The sequence below is a fragment of the Boleophthalmus pectinirostris genome, unplaced genomic scaffold (genome assembly GCF_026225935.1).
Source record: "Boleophthalmus pectinirostris isolate CB_2022bp ecotype Guang Dong unplaced genomic scaffold, ASM2622593v1 HiC_scaffold_23, whole genome shotgun sequence".
In the NCBI taxonomy this organism is placed as follows: domain Eukaryota; kingdom Metazoa; phylum Chordata; class Actinopteri; order Gobiiformes; family Gobiidae; genus Boleophthalmus; species Boleophthalmus pectinirostris.
Window position 1 is genome coordinate 30,886,726 of NW_026571207.1, and position 22,964 is coordinate 30,909,689.

Sequence of the window (22,964 nt, forward strand, 5' to 3'; positions counted from 1 at the left end):
TCTAAAACTTTGTTTCTCATTATTTCACTCTTTACTTAGCCCTAGGCCCAAGTAATGTACTGGCTACATTACACAGAAAACAGTGTAATAATGGCATTTTAAAGAGCATATGACAGGTTAGACTGCTCATTTTACTAAAACACACTTAAGATTATTATATTTAAGAATTTAGCAAAAGCATTCACACTTGTTTACCAAATTTGGCCATTTTTTTTTTAGGTTTAGAATTTTACAAAATTGTGAAATTACAATAGGGAATTCCATTTGTGCTATAGAAAAACTGCTTTAATGTACACAGAAATTATAATCTGGGAAATAGAAGAAAACACCTTTATTTGGTTGAATTAATGTTTAAAGTAACAGAAAAAGCTTTTCTTCCACATTTTTCAACTTTTCTTGATATGATTGGTATAAAATTATATTTTACATTTACAATAATTGTAGTCGCACCAAATTAAGTCAAAATTAAGGAATCATAGACATGTGCCATACACACTTTAACTGTGCCCATTGTGCCTGGATTTAGAGTAGTCAGTCGTCTCCACCGGGCCCCTCAGAGTCCTGGGTGAGTCCACACTGAACATAAGGCTGGGGTCAGACATTAGCCCCTCATGCCCCTGGTGCCCGCCCCATGCCCCCCTCTGTTGCCCCGGGATAGTGGGCGGGGTCTGCTCTGGCTGGGGATGGGGCAGAATGGCGTACTCCTCTGTGTTCTGTTGCTGCAGATGTCCCAAAATGCACTTGGAAAGATAGTGAGGGTCGCCTTTGTGTTCGTCTGAGAAAGAGAAAGATTATTGTCAAAGTAATGAGTTGTGTGGTCCTCTGTGTCTTTTATTTATTTTACCTTATTTATTGCAATTTGATGATTTTATTGATTTATACAGTTTTTTTTATTATTGTTTTGGGACTGGTATGATTAGCCTTTTTTTGTTTTCTTTTTATGATCTCTTTGACTATAGAAATTGCTCTGTTTATAAAATGTGCCATATAAATACAGTTTATTTGGATTTTGGTACTAATATTTAATGTTGAAAATCTCTTTCTATTGTCTAAAGAAAGAGTTTTTATTATGATAAATGGTCATTTTTATACCTTGCTTTAGATCAAGTTGCTTTAGATCAAGGAACCATTCACCCATTCACACACGTATTCATACATTAGTGTACGCAGACGCTGGAGGCAAGGTGGGTTAAGTGTCTTGCCCAAGGACACTACAACAGCATTCATCTGTGGGAGCTGGAATCACAGGCGGGTCAGTGGATGTGACTACTCAACCAATGAAGTTTACGTCGAGATTTGAACTGCCAACCTTCAGATCAGTGGACAAACCAACTGAGCTATTGTCGATTATTACTATATTATCATTGAAGTATCAGAATCGGTATTGAGTATCAAATCTGTTCCTATTATTGAAATTGAGTCTGAAGTTTTAGTATCGTGGCAACATTTGTAAAACCCCCTTCTTGTTTGGCACTTACTACAGGTGTGCAAAAATATCAAAATATCTGTATATCGCGATACAACATTTGGTGACACAATACTGTTATCGTGGGCTGTTGTATCGTTATATCACTAAGAGAATTTTGGGGTATTTCTCAACATTTTTATTTTTTTTAATATTTAATTTGCACAGGAAGTGGTTTAACAAAAACATATTGTTGTTAAAATGCATTTGATTCTTAAAAAAACAGTAGTATATCAGAGTATCATGTGTAAAAGATTGGGCGGCAGTAGCTCAGTTGGTAGAGCATTCGCCCACTGATCTGAAGGTTGGCGGTTCAAATCCAGCTCTCAACATAAACATCACAGGTTGAGTGGTCAGATCCACTGACCCACAGGTTGGCTGGTGTGATTCCAGCTCCCACAGATGAATGCTGTCGTTGTGTCCTTGGGCAAGACACTTAACCCACCTTGCCCACAGTGTCTGTGTACACTGGTGTGTGAATGGGTGAGTGGTTCCTTGTTGTAAAGCGCTTTGAGTGCCTTGAAGGTGGAAAAGCGCTATAGAAAAATGTGACCATTTACCATTATCTTATGTACCACCATATTGTGATAATATTGTATCGTGAGTCGTGTGTCGTGAATGGTATCGAATGGTGAGAGACCCTGTGATTCCCAGCTCTGGTGCTCACCGTTGAGCAGGACGAGTGTATATCTGTTGCGACACTCCAGGGAGCGCTGTAGGATGTCTGTGAGGGTCCTGAAGAAGAGCAGGACCTGCTCTCTCCTCTGAGGCTCTCCGAACGCCGCGCTGCTGTCCTGAGACATGCTGTGGAGGGTGAGTAGGGGCGTTGCATACTCCAGGACACAGTAATGGGCCTAGACGGGGCAAAGAGGGGAGGTATAAGTCAGTTTCAATGATATCACAATATTCTATAGACCAATATTATTTAATACAGATGGGGGAGCAGCTAAGATGTATATTGTTTACTGCAGATTTTCTTGGTAATGCAGTGAGTTCTTGGCTTTAGTCGCTTATAGAAATGATCAGGTTCAACAATTGTGCATTTACCTTTGGATATTTCATGGTAAAGTACAATGTAATCAATAAAGAAAACTGTCTCCTGCCCAGAGGTGGAAAAAGTACAGAAAAATTGTAATTAAGTAAAAGTATCTTTACTTTGGCTACTTTCTACTCAAGTAAAAGTAAAAGTAACCATAAAAAAATCTGCTTGTGTAAAAGTAAAAAAGTACTTCATTTAAAATGAAATTTGAGTGAACTTAGTTACTTTCAAATATTTCATGTAAAAAAGGATGAGTCATAAATCTAATCCAACACAAGTTGTTTTAATAAACTTTTAGGTGATACAGAGTTAGTTCAATGCAAACTTTTTACATTTTAAAGACAACTGAGCTTACAAACACTTATAGCACTGAGCACTTTATAGAACTTAGAACTTCAACTGCAAACAAACAAATTTTACAAATTAAATAAATTAACAATTTAACAAATTCTGAATTATATGGTCCAACTCACAACACTATGATAAAAAAAGACTGAAAATTAAACCAAAATCAAACTATGCAAAACATTATTATAGTGGTTGTTATGTGGTTGTTATAGTGGTCATGGTGGTGGTTGTTGTGGTGGTTGCTATGGTGGTTGCTATGGTGGTTGTTATGGTGGTTATGGTGGTTATCGTGGTGGTTGTCGTGGTGGTTGCTATGGTGGTTGCTATGGTGATTATTGTAGTGGTTGTTACGGTGGTTGCTGGTGGTTGCTATGATGTTTGTTATGGTGGTTATCATGGTGGTTGCTATGGTGGTTGCTATGATGGTTGTTATGGTGGTTATCATGGTGGTTGCTATGGTGGTTGCTATTGCGGTTGTTATCGTGATTGCTATGGTGGTTGCTATGGTAGTTGCCATGGTGGTTGCTATGGTGGTTGCTATGGTGGTTGCTATGGTGGTTGCTATGGTGGTTATCGTGGTGGTTGTTATGGTGGTTTCTATTGCGGTTGATATGGTGATTGCTATGGTGGTTGCTATGGTGATTATTGTAGTGGTTGTTACAGTGGTGGTTGCTATGGTGGTTGCTATTGTGGTTGTTATGGTAGTTGCTATGGTGGTTGCTATGGTGGTTGTTATGGTGGTTGCTATGGTGGTTGTTATGGTGGTTGCTATTGCGGTTGTTATGTTGATTGCTATGGTGGTTGTTATGGTGGTTGCTATGGTGATTATTGTAGTGGTTGTTATGGTGGTGGTTGCTATGGTGGTTGCTATGGTAGTTGCTATGGTGGTTGCTATGGTGGTTGCTTATGGTGGTTGTTATGGTGGTTGCTATGGTGATTATTGTAGTGGTTGTTACGGTGGTGGTTACTATGGTAGTTGCCATGGTGGTTGCTATGGTGGTTGCTATGGTGGTTTGCTATGGTGGTTTTTATGGTGGTTATGGTGGTTGTCATGGTGGTTGTTATGGTGGTTGCTATTGCGGTTGTTATGGTGATTGATATGGTGGTTGCTATGGTGGTTGCTATGGTGATTATTGTAGGGGTTGTTACGGTGGTGGTTGCTATGGTGGTTCCTATGGTAGTTGCTATGGTGGTTGCTATGGTGGTTATCGTGGTGGTTGTTATGGTGGTTGCTATTGCGGTTGTTATGGTGATTGCTATGGTGGTTGTTATGGTGGTTGCTATGGTTATTATTGTAGTGGTTGTTACGGTGGTGGTTGCTATGGTGGTTGTTATGGTGGTTGCTATGGTGTTGCTATGGTGATTATTGTAGTGGTTGTTATGGTGGTGGTTGCTATGGTGGTTGTTATGGTAGTTGCTATGGTGGTTGCTATGGTGGTTGCTATGGTGGTTGTTATGGTGATTATGGTGGTTGTCATGGTCTTTGCTATGGTGGTTGTTATGGTGGTTGCTAATGCGGTTGTTATGGTGATTGCTAGGGTGGTTGCTATGGTGGTTGTTATGGTGGTTGCTATGGTGATTATTGTATGGGTTGTTACGGTGGTGGTTGCTATGGTGGTTGCTATGGTAGTTGCCATGGTGGTTGTTATGGTGGTTGCTATGGTGGTTGTTATAGTGGTTGTTATGGTGGTTGCTATGGTGGTTGTTATGGTGATTGATATGGTGGTTGCTATGGTGGTTGCTATGGTGATTATTGTAGGGGTTGTTACGGTGGTGGTTGCTATGGTGGTTCCTATGGTAGTTGCTATGGTGGTTGCTATGGTGGTTATCGTGGTGGTTGTTATAGTGGTTGTTATAGTGGTTGTTATGGTGGTTGCTATGGCGGTTGTTATGGTGGTTGCTATGGTGGTTGTTATGGTGATTCTGGTGGTTATTCTGGTGTTTTGTTTGTTATGATGGTTGCTATGGTGGTTGTTATGGTGGTGGTTATGGTGATTGCTATGGTGGGTACTATATTGGTTGTCATGGTGGTTGTTGTGGTGGTTGCTATGGTAGTTGTTATGGTGATTATGGTAGTTATCCTGGTGATTGCTATGGTGGGTACTATATTGGTTGTCATGGTGGTTGTTGTGGTGGTTGCTATGGTAGTTGTTATGGTGATTATGGTAGTTATCCTGGTGTTTTGTTTGTTATGGTGGTTGCTAAGGTGGTTGTAACAACCACCATAGCAACCACCATAACAACCACCATAGCAACCACCATGACAACCACCATAACAACCACCATAGCAACCACCATGACAACCACCATAACAACCACCATAACAACTAACATAACAACCATCATAACAACCACCACAGCAACCACCATAACCTTCATGACAACCAACTTAGCAACCACAATAGTAACCACCCCCATAACAACCATCATAGCAATCACCATAACAACCACCATAACCACGATAACAACACCATAACCACCATAACAACCACCATAGCAACCACCATAACTATGACAACCAACATAGTAACCACCATAGTAACCACCCCCATAACAACCATCATTACAACCACCATAACAACCACCATAGCAACCACCATTGCATCAAAATGTACAAATAAAAGTAAAATGATTACTAAAAAAAAAGACTACTTTTTTTTTTTTTTTTTTTTTTTTTTACAAATGACTTACTCAGTTACAGTAGTGTGAGTAAATGTAATTTTTTACTTTCCACCCTTACTCCTGTCCCCATCTGGGAGTAAGACATCATCATTATGTATTGGCAGAATGTTCAGGAGTTACCATGGTGACACAATGCACACATTAGCAAACACTGTCAAAAAGCTTTTAGATTGCCTGAAAACTCAACAAAAAATACAAAATGGATTTAAACACTCAAATGGATCAATATATTGGTGGTTCATGGTCTTGTTTAGGTGTTTGATTTTCAACAAAAAAACATCAGTTCTGAATTGCATTTTTTAATGTGTATCAGGTGAAATCTCAGCTTTAAACAGCAGGTGGAGCTAAACAACTCAGTAACTCAGATGTTATATGTGTGCAGGGAGCCAGTGATTCTTAAAAGTTAATTATTTGTACACTAGCTACTAATGATAAGCTTTTTCTATAGTCACCCACACACAGAGTGCTGTGTCTCTGCTGTGAATTACCCCCTTCTAACCTTTGACCTCTGTGGTTCATTATCATCCACAGGTAGAGGGTTCATTAGCATATATTAGCATAAACAGTCAACTGGGGCTAAGGGCCGGAGGATTCTTGAGAAGCAGAAACGTCATGTGACACTGATAAAACCTTATTTAACACATCGGGGCAACAATATATTTTTCCTTTTACATTTCTCTAAAAACAACTTTAACTTTATTTAAACTATAGTAACGAGGGCAAGGCTGAGAACAAATGAACAGAAAGATTGATTCCTGACATTGTGTCCTTAGGCAAGACACTTGGCCAACATTGCCTAGTGTTTTGTTTAACACGCAATCTCTTTATATTTAAGCTGAGTTCTTCTCTCAGACAGAAAACATGTGCTCCACTGTGTTTAAAACTCTATACACTCACTAGAATCATTTGGATGACTGAATGTGCCAATGTGTATGTTTGATTAACCCTTTATTATTAGTCTGTCTACATCTCCAAAGCTCAAAATGCTCTGCTCCACTTTGTGATGTCATGAAGTGGTAGTTTTCAAGTTAACGGCTACCTTTTATCTAAAGTTTTTTAAAGACTGGCAATTCCAAGGTTGAAATCCTCCAAATTCTAGTGATTGATTCTAGTGATTCTAGTGAAGTCGTGTGGAGTTTAAAAACACACTGGAGCACTTCCTGTATTACCACATGAAGGCTTAATAGAATGTTTTCTGTCTGAGAGAAGAACTCAGTCTAACTTCGCAGGGTTTGTGTGTTAATCATTTGTAAATGAAATAAAACACAACTCCAGGTCTGTTTTTGATGAGGAAGCAACATAAATCAGATAAAAGCGTAATACTGGCTTTTTGGTTGTGGTTTCTTTGAAGATCTCACTTCCTTCTTGGTTTGCCAAATCACTAGTTTTGTGTCCTGTCACATGTTTTTTTTTTTATATACTAAAGAGAATTTGTATCCACTTTTATGTTGGTTTAAAGTTTAACGCCTATGTTTTTGTTGAAATGGTGATGGGTGAAACGTCCTGGTCAGATCTGTGGAGAGATGACCTGACTGACTTATAGAAGAGATGTTGATATTTTATTTCTGTTTTTAGCAATTTAAAACCTGTGATCAAACACATGCAAAATCCATACATGAGAAAAGTTTCATGAATAGTCGCACGTTTTCCTGTTTAAAGGTTCTCTATGTAACTTTTATGGGAGAGTTCAGGTCACAGTTGTGTCTAATAACATCTCCATGGAGACAAAGTATGGCATTAAACTTGTCTGTCTAGTTTATTTCATTACAGTAAAGTTGTAAAGATGACCTATAACTTGGCCTAGTGATGCCAGCTGCTTGTCTCCATGAAGATAATGCCCCCCGTGGGAACACAAAGTAGTTAGGTTAGGTTGCTTTATTTGTACCCAGTGTTGGGAAAGTCACTTTTAAAATGTATTCCCTTACAGATTACAGATTACATACCCCAAAATGTACTTTGTAATGGAATCCATTAAATTACTTAAAGTGAGTAACGTAATCTGAATACTTTGGATTACTTGATTTGCTGTAGAGAAGCAAAGACCAGGATATCTCCACATAAGTCTGCTAAAAGACAATAAAAAAGCCCAGTCTTTACGTAACCATATAAAAAATATTATTGATAGAAGAGAAGGAGGAGACATGGTCCGCACAGCATGGTTTAGTCCTGTTAAATCCTGTTTTAAGACCTGGTTTAGTCTTGGTTTAGTTCTGGTTTAGACCTGATTTAGTCCTTGTTTAGACCTGGTTTAGACCTGGTTTAGTCCTGGTTTAGACCTGGTTTACTCCTGGGTTTAGACCTGGTTTTAGACCTGGGTTTAGACCTGGTTTTAGTCCTGGTTTAGTCCTGGTTTTAGTCCTGGTTTAGACCTGGTTTAGACCTGGTTTAGTGTCCGGTAATGAGTGGAATTACCGAGAAAAAAAAAAAAAAAAAAAGGGAATACCCCGAAACGTGAAAACAGGAAAATACCGCCATGTAATTCATTTGTTTCAACAAAGTAACTGTAATCCAATTACCACTCACTGAAACAGTAACTGTAACTGAATACAGTTACTCATAATTTGTACTCTGATTACTTAACTCCGGTACATGTAATCTGTTACTCCCCAACACTGTTTGTACCTGTAGGTAAATTTGTTTTGCAGATTTGTGGGTTTTCTGTTTGAGTGAAGAAACAAACACAACTCCCTCTCTGTTGGTGATGATGACAAAACATTCTAACAAAGATCAGAAAACAGTGTAATCCGGTTTACCCTTTAAACCCACCTGTCCTTTGTGGTTGTAGACTTTGTACACACTGTGCTTGTAGACCCTCCCGCGGACACCCCCTCGGTCCAGCTGGCTGTTGGGGAGACTTTCACAGAACTGGACCCTCTCGTCTTCGTCCTCCAGTTTGTGGCTGATGTTTGCGTTTATGGGGATGAGGATGAAGAGGCGCTTTGACCCTCGGCTCCACAGGTGGGCGGTGCTCTGGTGGGACGCGCAAAACGCAGAGATGGCGTCTTCCAAACCTAAACATACAGGTAGATTAGAGTTTGGGTTCATGACTTTTTATTTAGTTTAATATTGAGCTTGTAGGATGTGTTTCTCTGTAATTATTGGATCTACTCAAAGATAATCTGAAAGTGCAGTCATTATCAATATTTTTTTTAAAGATGCATGTGTAACTTTTCTACTCGTCAACTTAGAGATATTACTGCTTTGTCTGGAATTTTCTACAGTTTGGCATTATCTATCTGATCTTGAAAATTATAAATTTTTACCATTTTTACCAGTCCACAGATCTATGTTGACTCTTTGATATTATGCTGTTAATCTATTTCCATGGAGACAAGCAGGTGACGCACCCTTGTGATGGAAATTTATTTTGTGGAAAGATTTCTCTCATTCTGTCTTTGTGTAAATGAATGTGATTTCTACCTGAGACCAGACCCCCACAGGAAAATATTGATTATGATTCATTACATTAAAATAGTGATTAGTTTATCTTTTAGAAACACATTTGGTCTTGTAACTAAAACTCATTTGGTTTGGTAGTTAAAGGTTGTATAGAGGATTTTTTAAGGGTAAAGAAATACAGTGACCATCCTTGTGCATGCATGACACCACCTTCCTCCTCCACAGCTCCCTCAGTAGAAACATCTCCTCCCTCCTCCTTACTCTAGAAATCACGCTTGTTTACAGCCAGTGCATGTTCAGAATTACTGTTGAAGTGACCTGTCTAGAAATAATTTAGGGACCGACGCATCAGTTTTTAGACTCTTTGTCTGCTTCAGTCGCACCATCGTTGGAAGGTATCTCCAAGAATCACCTCAGTTTGGCTTTGCTCCTTTTCCCCTTCTCTTCTTCTTTCAGCGACCTCAAAAACTGACTTTCTTTTGCGGCGAACTGGTCGTGGATTCTTATCTGCTATCGCAACAAACTTTGAGCGAAATGCGAGGAAGCGACAGTTTGAAAAAGCCTCTAAGAACCGCTACATAAACCATGTAATCCCTGCACGCCGGCGACTCAGTTACACTAGGGAGTTTGATTGACAACCTAACAGCCAATAGACAATGAGGTAGCCTTGTTTTCTATTGGCTGATGTTTATCTGGCCTCACTACTACGTCCACAGTTGATAGATCTTCATTATTTATTTATTTTTGGTCATCATATTTACAAGGCTGCTGCATCTCTGTAATGGTATTTGAAACTTCAATTGACAATTTGAAACTAAAAAAAACATCCTCCATACAACCTTTAAAGACAGTGTTAGAAAGACCCTTCAGTGTAAATACTTTTGTTCCCTTTTGCTCGCTAATCTTGTCAGGAAGTGACAAATGCGTGAATATGGACGCAAATCAGATCAAGCACATTTGGCCACACCTCTGGTCATCTCAGGCTATATAAACTTGGTGCTTTGTAACATTCGAGGTCAAAGGGGGCAAGATGTGATAGGGACATACGGCTGGTGGAGAGAGGCTGTTGGTCTCTGGTCAGGGCAGACCTAGGCCCTGTCCATATCTGCTGTAACAAGAATAAACCTTGGTCTATATTCCAAAAACTCATCAGGCTTCGCAAATGGATTAATTATTTATCATCAAGAGATATATAATTTTTTCCACAACACCCTCCACCAGAGAAGTTACACAGCACACCTTTAAAGTTTCTATATTACACAAAATTGACTCTTGTGAGATCTGAGTCATAATTTTGTCACCTCATCAAAAACATACCTGGAGTTGTGTTTTGTTTCAGTCAAACATTTTTGACTAATCCTTTAATCTCCAAAGCTCAAAATGCTCTGTGATGTCATGAAGTGGTACTTTTCAAGTTAACAGCTCCTTTTAGCTTTAGTTCAGTAGAAATTGGCAATTCAAGGACTGAAATTATCCAAATAATCCTAGTGAAGGTGTATGGAGTTTAAAAACACTGTGGAGCATTTCTTATATTACAACATGACATCACAAGGTGGACCAGAGTTTTCTGTTTGAGAGAAAAACACAAGTCTAAATACAAATAAATCTAAATACACAGGGTTTGTGTGTTAAACATGTGTGAATGAAACAAAACACAACTCCAGGTCTGTTTGTGATGAGGAAACAACATTATAACACAGATCAGAAAACAGTGTCATATGGGCCTTTTAAGGAACATATGTCTGTGTGTGTGTGTGTGTGGTGTGTGTGTGTGTGTGTGTGTGTGTGTGTGTGTGTATCGGTGTGTGTCCGCGTGTGTGTGTGTGTGTGTGTGTGTGTGTGTGTGTGTATGTGTATGTGTGTGTGTGTGTGTGTGTGTGTGTGTGTGTGTGTGTGTGTGTGTGTGTGTGTGTGTCTGTGTGTGTGTGTGTATATGTGTATATGTGTGTGTCTGTGTGTGTGTATGTGTGTGTATGTATGTGTGTGTGTGTGTGTGTGTGTATGTGTGTGTGTGTGTCTGTGTGTGTGTGTGTGTGTGTGTGTGTGTGTGTATGTGTGTGTGTATGTGTGTGTGTATGTGTGTGTGTCTGTGTGTGTATGTGTGTGTGTCTATGTGTGTGCATGTCTGTGTGTGTGTCTGTGTGTGTGTGTGTGTGTGGGGGGGGTGGTCTATGTGTGTGTATGTCTGTGTGTGTATGTCTGTGTGTGTGTCTATGTGTGTGTGTGTGTGTGGGGGGGGGTGTCTATGTGTGTGTATGTCTGTGTGTGCGTGTGCGTCTGTGTGTGTGTGCGTGTATGTCTGTGTGTCTGTGTGTGTGTGCATCTATGTGTGTGTATGGCTGTGTGTGTGTGTCTATGTGTGTGTCTGTGTGTGTGTGTCTATGTGTGCGTGTGTGTGTGTGTGTGTATGTCTGCGTGTGTGTGCATGTGTGTGTGTGTTGTGGGTGTGTGTGCGTCTGTGTCTATGTGTGTATGTCTGTGTGTGTGTGTGTGTGTGATGTCTGTGTGTGTGTGTGTGTGTGTGTGTGTGTGTGTGTGTGTGTGTCTGTGTGTGTGTGCGTGTGTGTGTCTATGTGTGTATGTCTGTGTGTGTGTGTGTGCTCGTTACTGACGGGGCAGCACCAGTTGGAGGTATCCGAGGTAAAAGGACCAGGCCAAACCGTGCGCTACATTCATCCTCCTGGTCTCACAAATGTCGGACAGCTCCACCTCAGAGGCGACCTGAACACAGACACAGGACGGTACAGCTTTACCACGCAATTTTGAACTCACACACAGGGTTAAAGGTGTTGTGCTTTGTGCTTTGTCTGGAATGTTTCACAGTATGGCATTAACCATTTCTATCTTCACGGAGTCCAAAACAGATCAAGTTACAGGTCAGATCTGTGAAGAGACAATCCCGCTCACAGAAACAGCTTGTTTTTCTAGGTATTTATAAAACCACCTGTAACTGAACGTGTGAGGTAGAGCTGTTTAAAGTCATACTGTGGAACATTCCAGGCAGAGCAATAACATATCCATGGAAACAAGCAGGTGACGGACCCTGAACCAAAAAGTTACATCGTGCACCTTTAACATTTACACCACAGAGCTTGGAAACAAACATAATAAATTGTAAAATATATGTTTTGAGTTAAATTTGCCATGTGTTTTTCTTTTTCCATAAAGATTAATGTGTTAAAACAATAGGGATGTAACACTATCCACATCTTTCAGTGCGATATTCTCATGATATGCATCTCCCGGTACGAAATTTATTGCGATATTTTGAAGAGACTAATCAAATTGTAAATGGGACACTTTTTTGCTTTTAAAATAACCTGAAAAGAGTTAGATGTGAATTATTCCTGTAATAATCCCAAGAATTCAAGTAAAAAACATATATCTTCATGTTGTCTGCACTGAAATGAATCATGGGATATGTAGTTCCCTGTGTTTATAAGCTGTTGCTACTATAAAACCATGCATTTAAGCAGAAGAATTGTGATTCGATATATTGTGACATCCTACAATATTATTATGAGACTTCTAATGATACGATATCATGATATAGTTCAGTTATTGTTACATCCCTATAAAACAATATAAAAAAGTAAACAAATGATCTGAAGACTGAAACTAAAGTTGTGAAAGGTATTAAAAATCAGATACTTTAAAATACTAAAACTGAAACTAAATACTCATATCATATAAGGCCACATGGTAATATAAACGAAAGTACTATGATTTAATGTTGAAAATCGCATTCTATCATCTAAAGAATCGCGATATAGAAACCAGAATTGATTTTTGAGTTTATTCCTTCTGTGCACAAAATAACCCACTGTTTTTATAACTTGCCTCTTTGGAGCTTTCTTTCAAAAATAGTCTCCTTTGTCTGAGATCATTATTATTTATTTCCAGTGTTGGGAAGGTCACTTTTAAAATGTCTTCCCCTACAGATTACAAATTACATACCCCAGAATGTAGTTTGTAACGTAATCCATTAAAGTACTTAAATCCTGGTTTAGACCTGGTTTTAGTCCTGGTTTAGTCCTGGTTTAGACCTGTTTTAGTCCTGGTTTAGACCTGGTTTAGACCTGTTTTAGACCTGGTTTTAGTCCTGTTTTAGTCCTGGTTTAGACCTGGTTTAGATCTGGTTTAGACCTGATTTTAGTCCTTTTTCAGACCTGGTTTTAGACCTGGTTTAGACCTGGTTTAGACCTGTTTTAGACCTGTTTTAGACCTGTTTCAGACCTCTTTTAGACCTGGTTTTAGTCCTGTTTTAGTCCTGGTTTAGACCTGGTTTTAGTCCTGGTTTAGTCCTGGTTTAGACCTGTTTTAGTCCTGGTTTAGACCTGGTTTAGACCTGTTTTAGACCTGGTTTTAGTCCTGTTTTAGTCCTGGTTTAGACCTGGTTTTAGTCCTGGTTTAGATCTAGTTTAGACCTGATTTTAGTCCTGTTTCAGACCTGGTTTAAGACCTAGTTTAGACCTGGTTTAGACCTAGTTTAGACCTGTTTTAGACCTGTTTTAGACCTGGTTTTAGTCCTGTTTTAGTCCTGGTTTAGATCTAGTTTAGACCTGATTTTAGTTCTGTTTTAGACCTGTTTTAAACCTGTTTTAGACCTGTTTTAAACCTGTTTTAGACCTGTTTTAGACCTGTTTTAGACCCTGTTTTAGTCCTGGTTTAGACCTGGTTTAGATCTAGTTTAGACCTGATTTTAGTCCTGTTTCAGACCTGGTTTTAGTCCTGGTTTAGACCTGATTTTAGTCCTGTTTTAGACCTGGTTTAGATCTAGTTTAGTCCTGGTTTAGTCCTGGTTTAGACCTGGTTAAGATCTAGTTTAGACCTGATTTTAGTCCTGTTTCAGACCTGGTTTTAGTCCTGGATTTAGACCTGATTTTAGTCCTGTTTTAGACCTGGTTAAGATCTAGTTTAGTCCTGGTTTAGCTTCCGGCAATGAGTAGAATTACCAAAAAAAAAAAAAAAAAAAAAGGGAGGGGCTATAGCCCAAAATGTGAAAACAGGAAAATACCGCTGTGTAATCCATTTATGTCAACAAAGTAACTGTAATCGTACTCATTGAAACAGTAACTGTAACTGAATACAGTTCCTCTGTACTCTGATTATGTAACTCTGGTACATGTAATCTGTTTCTCTCCAACACTGTTTATTTCGAATTAGAGAATCTTAAATGTCTATGTTAAATATAAAATTACCAGCACTCCCAGACTCCGGAGGGCGGCATAGAGCACGGAGCAGAGCCAGAGCAGAACGCACAGGTGGGACAGAGGCAGAGGACTCCCCGAGAGATTCAGCACGAGGCCGGACAGCACCACGGACAAGAGGGGCCTCACCAACCCACAGTTACAGAGACGGACCAGGACAGAGCGCCCCCTGTACCTGAGACACACACATTACATTTACCATAAACAAAAAGAAACCTTAGATCTGTGCTGGACGGCTCTGCCACCTCTCCACACTTTGAGTATTTTTCTTTAATTTCATTTACATTTTACATTTCACATTTCATGCTGCAGTGATTTTCTGGTGGAGTGTCCGTCAAATTATTTTCTTCATGGAAATGTTGTTGCTTTTCTGGAATGTTTCACAGTATGGCATTAAAAGTTACATGTCAGATCTGTGGAGAGGCAACCCCGCTCACAGTAACAGCCTGTTTTTCTAGGTTTTTTTGAGCTATAAAAACAACTGTAATTGAATAAATGTAAGGGAGATCTGTTTAATGTCATACTGTGGAACATTCCAGGCAGAACAATGACAAATCCATAGAACCAGGTGACGGGTCCCCAACCAAAAAGTTACACAATGCACCTTAAAGGTTGTATGGAGGATTTTTTTTTTGTTTCAAGTTGTCAATGATAGCATTATAGAGGTGCAGTAGCCTTGTAATTATGATGACCAAAAAAAAGAGAATAAAAATTCATCAACTCTGGACGTGGTGGGGCTAAACATTTGCCAATAGATAACGACACTGCCTCGTTATCTGTTAGCTGACAGACTGTCAATCAATCTCCCTACGTTTCTAGCGTAACTGACTTGCCTGCGCGCCGCCGGTACGTGGTTTACGTACGCCTGTCACGCAGTCCACAGACGCAAGCCGCACAGACGCTGTTTACTCCACCAACACAACAGTTCTTAGCGGCTTTTTTTTTCCTATATCTTCCTCGCAGTTTGCACAAAGATTGTTGCAATGGCAGACAAGAATCCAGGAGCAGTTAGCCGCAAAAGAAAGTCCGTTTTTTGAGGTCGCTGAAAGAAGAAGACAAGGGGAAAAGCAGCGAAGCCAAACTAAGGTGATTCTTGAAGATTCATTCCAGCGATGGCGCAACTGAAGCAGACGCAGGGTCTAAAGACTGACGCACTGGTCGCCAAATTACTCCTGGACAGGTCACTTCTGCTTATTATGAAAAGGTACTTTATTTCCAAGAGCTAGACAAACGTTTTTCAGGACACGAAAGCGATATCCTATGTCTGAAAACGTAATTTTCAAGGCAAAAAAGAGTCCGCTTGCTGCTGCGTGTTGTAGCTAGTTCATTCGCACTGAATCTCCGCGCAACCTTCTCTGCTCCCCTTTCCTGCTCCTGTCCCCGCTGCCCGTTTCCGCTCTTCTCCCTGCTCCTCACTTCTCCGGGCACGGAATCTCCGCGCACCGCTCCCCTCTCCTCTCTCCTGCTCTCCGCTCTTCCCCCTGCTCCTCACTTCTCGTCCGCGCACGAAATGTCCGCACACCCGCTCCCCCCCGCTCCTCACTTCTCCGTCCTTGCCTAACCAACACTGTAGTTAGTTGTTTACAAGTCATTTGCAGTGCACCGGCTGTAAACAAACCTGTTTCTGGCGTAAGGAGGAGGCGGGAGGAGGTGTTTCTACGTAGGGAGCTGTAGGGGAGGGGGGGTGGTTTCACGCATGCGCAACATTTGAAAAAGGACAAACAGTCGCTGGATTTCTCGTTCCTTGGAAAATCCTCTATACAACCTTTAAGTTACATTATTATTACCCACATGTTTTAGTTAATATATGTCATCTGAATAATTATAATAATATAATAATAATATCATAATTTCCCTAATTTTGAGCTTTGTTAAATTACCTTTTTGACTTAAATTTAAATGTAAGCTTCTTTTTAAACCTTTGACCTCGTCTTTCTGTTTGGTCCCCAACCCCCAGGCCAATGGTACCAGGCCGTGGGTCATCTGGTACCAGGCCGCAAAAGCGCGAACCCCCCCTTTCATACGCTTGTGCACTGTGCGGACCACGTCTGTAAACCAGAACTAAAACCAGGACTAAACTAGAACTAAACCAGAACTAAACCCAGGATTAAACCATGTCTAAACCAGGACTAACCTAGGATTTAACCAGGTCTACAACTAGCTCTAAATCAGGACTAAAACCAGGACTAAACCAGGATTTAACCAGGACGAAACCTGCTCTAAATCAGGACTAAAATCAGGATTTAACCAGGACTAAAAACAGGATTTAACCAGGACTAAAAACAGGATTTAACCAGGACTAAAAACAGGATTTAAACAGGACTAAAACCAGGATTTAACCAGGACTAAAACCAGGATTTAACCAGGACTAAACCATGCTTTCTCTCAGCTCTCAAGAGTCAATTTTGTGTAATATATGAACTTTAAAACAACATTCACAAATTATACTTTGTTACTTCACAAGTTACTTCACAAACTAATCATTTCATTAGATCCAAACCTGTTGTTTTGGTTGACCACCTCCTCCACAAACAGGAAAATCCCATGGACCAAAGGGCAGAGCGATAGCAGGAGCGTCGCCATGGAGACCCAGCTCACGACCATCTCCGGCATCAACATGGCCACCACCACCACGGAAACCACAGCCACGCCCAGAGCGCACAGCTTCGGCAGAGACCCGCGAGGGTCCGGGACCAACTCGGACTGGGATCTGAGGGACTGCATCTGTCAATCAAAGTCATCAGTGATCAATGTGTGAGACAGGACTAAACTGAGACTAGACCTGGACTAAACCAGGAGTAGAACAGGACTAAACCAGGACTATGTCAGATCTGGACCAGGACTAAACCAGGTCTGGACCAGGACTAAACCAGGACTAAACCAGAACTGGAACAGAAGTAAACCAGGACTGCAATAGGACTAAACCAGGACTAGGACAGGACTAAACCAGGTCTGGACCAGGATTAAACCAGAACTAGAACCAGACTAAACCAGGACTAAATCAGGACTAAACCAGGACTGGAACAGGACTAAACCAAGACTAAACCAGGACTGGAAAAGAATTAAACTAGGACTGGAACTTGACTAAACCAACACTAAAACAGAACTGGAACAGGACTAAACCAAGACTAAACCAAAACTGGAACAGGACTAAACCAAGACTAAACCAAAACTGGAACAGGACTAAACCAAGACTAAACCAAAACTGGAACAGGACTAAACCAGGACTAAACCAAAACTGGAACAGGACTAAACCAGGACTGGAACAGGACTAAACCAAGACTAAACCAGAACTGGAACAGGACTAAACCAGGACTGGAACAGAACTAATTAAACTCTAAATCAGGATTAAACTGGACTCAAACCAGGACCAAACCAAGTGTGTTTATGTAACACAATTGCACTTGCACACTTTTATTTGATTTTATACCATTAATTGTTTTTATTTTGCTCCACAACACCAAAGCAAGATCCCAGTTTTTGTATTTTGCTCACTGAAAATTGCAATAATAAAAGTGATTCTGAATTATTAATATCTCATCAATTAATTATGCATCCACTGTACACTGTTTGGTTCATTTACTTTCCCCTTATAGTTTACAGCTTACATTTGGCATTTAGTGGGCCGACACAAAGTGGATTTTCAAGTTAATGTGTGATGTGTGAAATGACGTCAGAGAAACCAAACATAGAATAATTGCCTTTGTACATGTACATATTATTCTAATTACTAAAAGCTGCACCTTTCTCATAAATATAATTAGATAATTATCGTCGTCATAACCTGCTCAGTTGTCAGTGTCCGAATCATGAACTCTGAAATCAAAACTTAAAGCTGTGGTCAAGGTTAAATCCTGCATGGGTGTAGTTTGTTTTATAACCAGACCAGACAATTACAATAAAAATAGGACTTTAACCATCTTACAATATAATAAGCACTGTCACTTACAATATAATAATTTTACGATCCAACCAAAGCGATGTATAAGGCTACTCTGTTAAAACACCTTTGCTATAATACACTGTATGTATGTTTATTTAAAGGTGCACTGTGTAACTTTTCTGGTGAAGGGTCCGTCAGATGCTTTTCTCCATAAAGATGTTATTGCTTTGTCTAGAATGTTTCACAGTATGGCTTTAAACCTTTTTATCTTCATGGAAACCAAACCAGACCAAGTTCCAGGTCAGATCTGTGGAGACGCGAACACGCTCACAGTCAAAATGCTTTTTCTAGATATTTTTTGCTCTACTGTGGAACATTCCAGGCAGAGCAATATACATACATACATACGTACGTACGTACATACATACATACATACATACATACATACATACATATATTCATAGACACATAGATACATACATATATTCATAGATCATACATAGAAACATACGTACGTACGTACATACATACATACACACACACACATGTACATACATACATACATACACACACACGTACAAACATACATACATACACACACATACACACACACACATGTACATACATACATACACACACACGTACGTACATACATACATACATACACACATGTACATACATACATACACACACACACATGTACATACATACATACATACACACGTATGTACATACATACATACATACATACATACATACATACATACATACATACATACACACACATACACACGTACATACATACATACATACATACATACACACACACATACATACACACACACACACACACACGTACATACATACATACAGACATACATACATACATACACACACATGTACATACATACATACATACATAAACACACATGTACATACATACATACACACGTACATACATACATACATACATACATACACACACACACATACATACATACATACATACATACATACATAAACACACATGTACATACATACATACATACATACATACATACATACATACATACATACATACAGACAGACAGACAGACAGACAGACAGACAGACAGACAGACATATCTCCCTAGAAACAAGCAGGTTAAGTTTTATTCTTCCCAGACAATTTTTTGTTGCAGTTATTTTTATTTCCATTATGATTTCACTTATGTTATATGTTCCACTATATAAGAATGTAACTCTTTACTTCCCCAAAATAAAAATAAAATAAAATAAAAGTTACACAATGTGCCTTTAAACGTGCAATGTGTAACTTTTCTATTGGAGGGTGTGTCACTTATTTGTCTCATAAAGGTGTTATAGCTTTGCCCAGAATGTTCCATAGTATGGCATTAAAATCATCTACCTCTTGCACTGATTTACTTTGAAAGGAGTGCATCTGTACTGTGCGTGGGCTCCCTCTCCACACATCTGACCTTGGCCTTGTGATGTGTCACATATTTGTCTTTATGGAGATAAGCATAAGTTTAATGCCATACTCTGGAACATTGTGACGAAGACAAGTAGATGGCAGACCAAAAACTTACACAGTGCACCTTTAAAGTCAATTTTCAGCAAATATTCATGTAATATTTTTAGTGTTGGCATAACTAAAGTGTTTTATTCAGATTTTTGTGATGCATTTTTTTCATCGTTATTGCTTTTTGATTTCTATGTCCTGCTCTTTCGTAAAACCGATGTGTTAAATAAATCTGCATTATACAGAGGCTGGTCTAATCTTCTGTCTTTAACACAGACCGAAAAGGAGACTCTTTTTTAGAAATAATTGAAAACATATTATAAAGAAAGTGTCATCAAATAAAACTTTTAAAATATTAAATGGAATGTGGCAATAATAATGTTTGTATGTATCCTTTATTATTTCTACTAACAGTCCAGAATAGTTATTGCTGTGGTAATAACTGAGGCGGATAAAATAAAATAATAATAAAGTAAATAAATTGACAGTTCACAGTTTAGCCCGGCGTGTTTCAAAAAGGATATTTAACTTCCCTCAGACAATCTTAAAAAAACATCATGTAGATCATGACTCACTATTGTGAAATCAAACATCTCTCCAGGCAATTGAAAATCAAAGTGCCTTCTGTAATAACTAAATCATAAAGGTTAAGAAATCTGTTAACATCATTTCATTTGGGGTTCACACTTGGTTCTAGCTTGAGCAAAATTTAGTCCTGTTCTAGTCTCAGTTTAGTCCTGATTTAGTCCCAAATTTGGTCCCAGTTTTGTCCCAATTCTGATCCAGTCATTGTATAATTGTGAACTGGATTAGTCCTGGTTCAGTTCTGGTTTTGTTCCAGATTTGGTCCCTGTCTAGTCCCAGTTTTGATGTGATCATTGTACATATGTGAACTGGTTTAGTCCCGGTTGAGTCCTGTTTTAATTGCATATATGGTCATGGTTTAGTTGTCTAACAATGCCATCATAATCACATAATAGCAATTATATAATACACAAAGAATCGGAGGGATGTGACTCTCTGGAAACTGGTTTAGTTCAGGTTTTAACGCGGTCATTGTGCAATTGTGAAGAAATCAAAGACCTAAACCAGGCATGTCCAAACTATGGCCCGTGAGCCAAATGTGGCCCTGAGACATTTTTTTTCTTAGCCCTCAGGCTTCCAGGTGAATTGGCCCAAATTACCTTGCATCAATTAAAAATACACTTTTTACTGCAAGTTTTTTGAAAATACCCCTTGATAAAGCGAATATTTAATATTTAGTGTGTTATTTAGTGGTTTTAAGGATCTTAGCATGAATAAAGACTGATGGCTCATCTTAAAACATACACATATTTCAATTATTCACTGTACTGAGCACCAGCCTATGGCCCTCTATCAGCCCTCTGCTTTGTCTGTGTTTAGATATGTGGCCCTTGGTGAAAAAAAAAGTTTGGACACCCCCTGACCTAAACTTAAACTGAACAAAACAAGATAAAAGTACAAGTAGTTTAAAAGTCTGAAGTTTAACTCACTGCAGTGCACCTCTAAAAACATCTAAAAACATGCACATAACAGACAAAACTCTTCCTTTTATAATATGACATAATTATAACTTGCACTCACCTCTGTGGCTTCTGGAAAGTGATTCTGAGATGCTCTACTCCTCCTTTTGTCCTTTTGTCAACTTTAGTTTTACTTTCGATTCACCTTGTATCATTAAACCAAACCCACTTCCAGCGAGAGAGAGAGAGAGCGAGCAGGGACTGGCCTCAGAACAGGAAGTCCAAATGTGGCATCGTACTATTATAATAACTTTATAATTTTAGGCACTAAGCAGAAAATGCAGTAAGTTCTAGAAAAATACCTTGAAAAACAGGAATTCTTACCATTTGCAGGCTTGCTTCTCCATAGATCTGGCCATTAACTTTTCTCCATTGTGATGTAAGATTATTTCTATACTGTAAAATAATCAAGGCACGAGTAAGATCACCAAGCAGACAAGCAGGTGACACAACAAGGTCAGGCCCATCCCGCATCCCACACCTTTGTTGTTGTATTGTGTTTTTGTATTGTGTTTTGCCTGTAAATCCACCCCCTGTTGCAAGTCGAGTCTTCATGTTGTACTGTATTTAATCTATCTACGTTTAATACTGAAATTGAATCAATTACTTCACTGTCTGATTCTATATGCTTTCTGGATACTCTTTTTGTTGTTCATTGCTGCTTGTACAGCACTTTGTAAACCTTGTTTTTAAAAGTGCTTTACTGGGGAACACTAAGGAACATTCCAGACTATAAGCAACAACCTTTCCCTGGAGACAAGTAAGTAATAGCCCCTCACCAGGAAAGTTACATGTTCCTTTAAAGCCGTGTGTGGTGGATACCTCTGCCACCACTCCATAGTGTCAGTATTATTTAATTTTCATTATTATTATTTACATTAAGTTAATTACACTACACATAATTTAATTATGTATAATTAAATTTATTTAGACTTATGTTCTAATTTGAGTGCACACATTTTAGTTAATATAAGTCTAATTTACTTACACTTGTTCTTTTTGTTTTTTGAGCACCGGCCGGAGGACCCTGGGAGAGACCATCAGGACTCAGCAAAGGGGGGGAGCACTATTTAGTTTGTTTTACTAAGTTAATTTGTTTAGTTTGTGTTAAGGTCACGTTATTATCACTTATTATTTTCTGTGTTATAATTATTTGCTTTTTTGTTACTTTGATTAAGTTATTGGTTTAGTTAGTTAATTAGTGTAATTCCTCCCTCTTGTGTTTAGCTTTAGTTGGTCCTTAGGTATTTAAACACCTCTGTTCCTTTGTCTGGTTGGGTTAGTTTTGTTCTGTTCAGTTTGATTTTGAGTTACCCCAGTTGGGCCCAGCTTTTTTTGATAATAATTTGCCTAATTTGAGCCTTTGTTAAATTCTATCTTTTTTGACTTTATTAAATTTAAACTTATTTTTATACCTTGTCTTTGCCTTTCTGTTTGGTCCACTACACCGTCCTTCTTGGCTTGAACTGAAAAGGCTTTGGTCGTGTACAATGGTCAGTATTGATACTTTGCAGTGACATCACACTGGGGGGGGGGGTTCTACATGTCCCTGCATGGTGGAATGTTCAGCAGTTACCATGGTGACACAACGTACACATTAGTAAACACAGTAAACACTGTCCAAAAAGATTAAAGATCATCTGAAAAAAAAAAAAAGAAAGAAGATTTAAACACATTTTCAGAAGCCTGTGATCTATTTGAGAGTTCATGGTCAAGTGTTTGATTTACAGTTGAACAGCTGCTGGATACTGCTCTAGCTGTCTTGTGACTGTCAGTTTAAGACTTATATAACAGCGCAAATCATCTGACCTGTTCCAGCTAAACCACGTCTTTGTGTTGAGACTGTGGAAAAATAAAGCTTAAAGCAGAGTC

At 39.1% G+C, this 22,964-nt stretch overlaps 1 protein-coding gene across 2 annotated transcripts; it reads right to left on the reverse strand.

Annotated features, from left to right (window-relative positions):
• Positions 1-316: 316 nt before the first annotated feature.
• On the reverse strand, positions 317-21,455 carry sting1 (stimulator of interferon response cGAMP interactor 1). 2 transcript variants are annotated; one of them, XM_055159192.1, is made up of 7 exons: positions 21,417-21,455; positions 16,644-16,867; positions 14,135-14,318; positions 11,546-11,654; positions 8,301-8,545; positions 2,133-2,319; positions 317-775 (listed from the first exon to the last, which is right to left on the reverse strand). In XM_055159192.1, exons 1-7 carry the CDS (start codon positions 21,417-21,419, stop codon positions 498-500), a joined length of 1,230 nt encoding a protein of 409 aa, XP_055015167.1. In that variant the 5' UTR covers positions 21,420-21,455; the 3' UTR covers positions 317-497. The 2 variants fall into 2 exon arrangements, with proteins under 2 accessions (XP_055015167.1, XP_020773528.2); XM_020917869.2 differs by lacking the exon at positions 21,417-21,455 and adding an exon at positions 21,154-21,245.
• Positions 21,456-22,964: the final 1,509 nt, after the last annotated feature.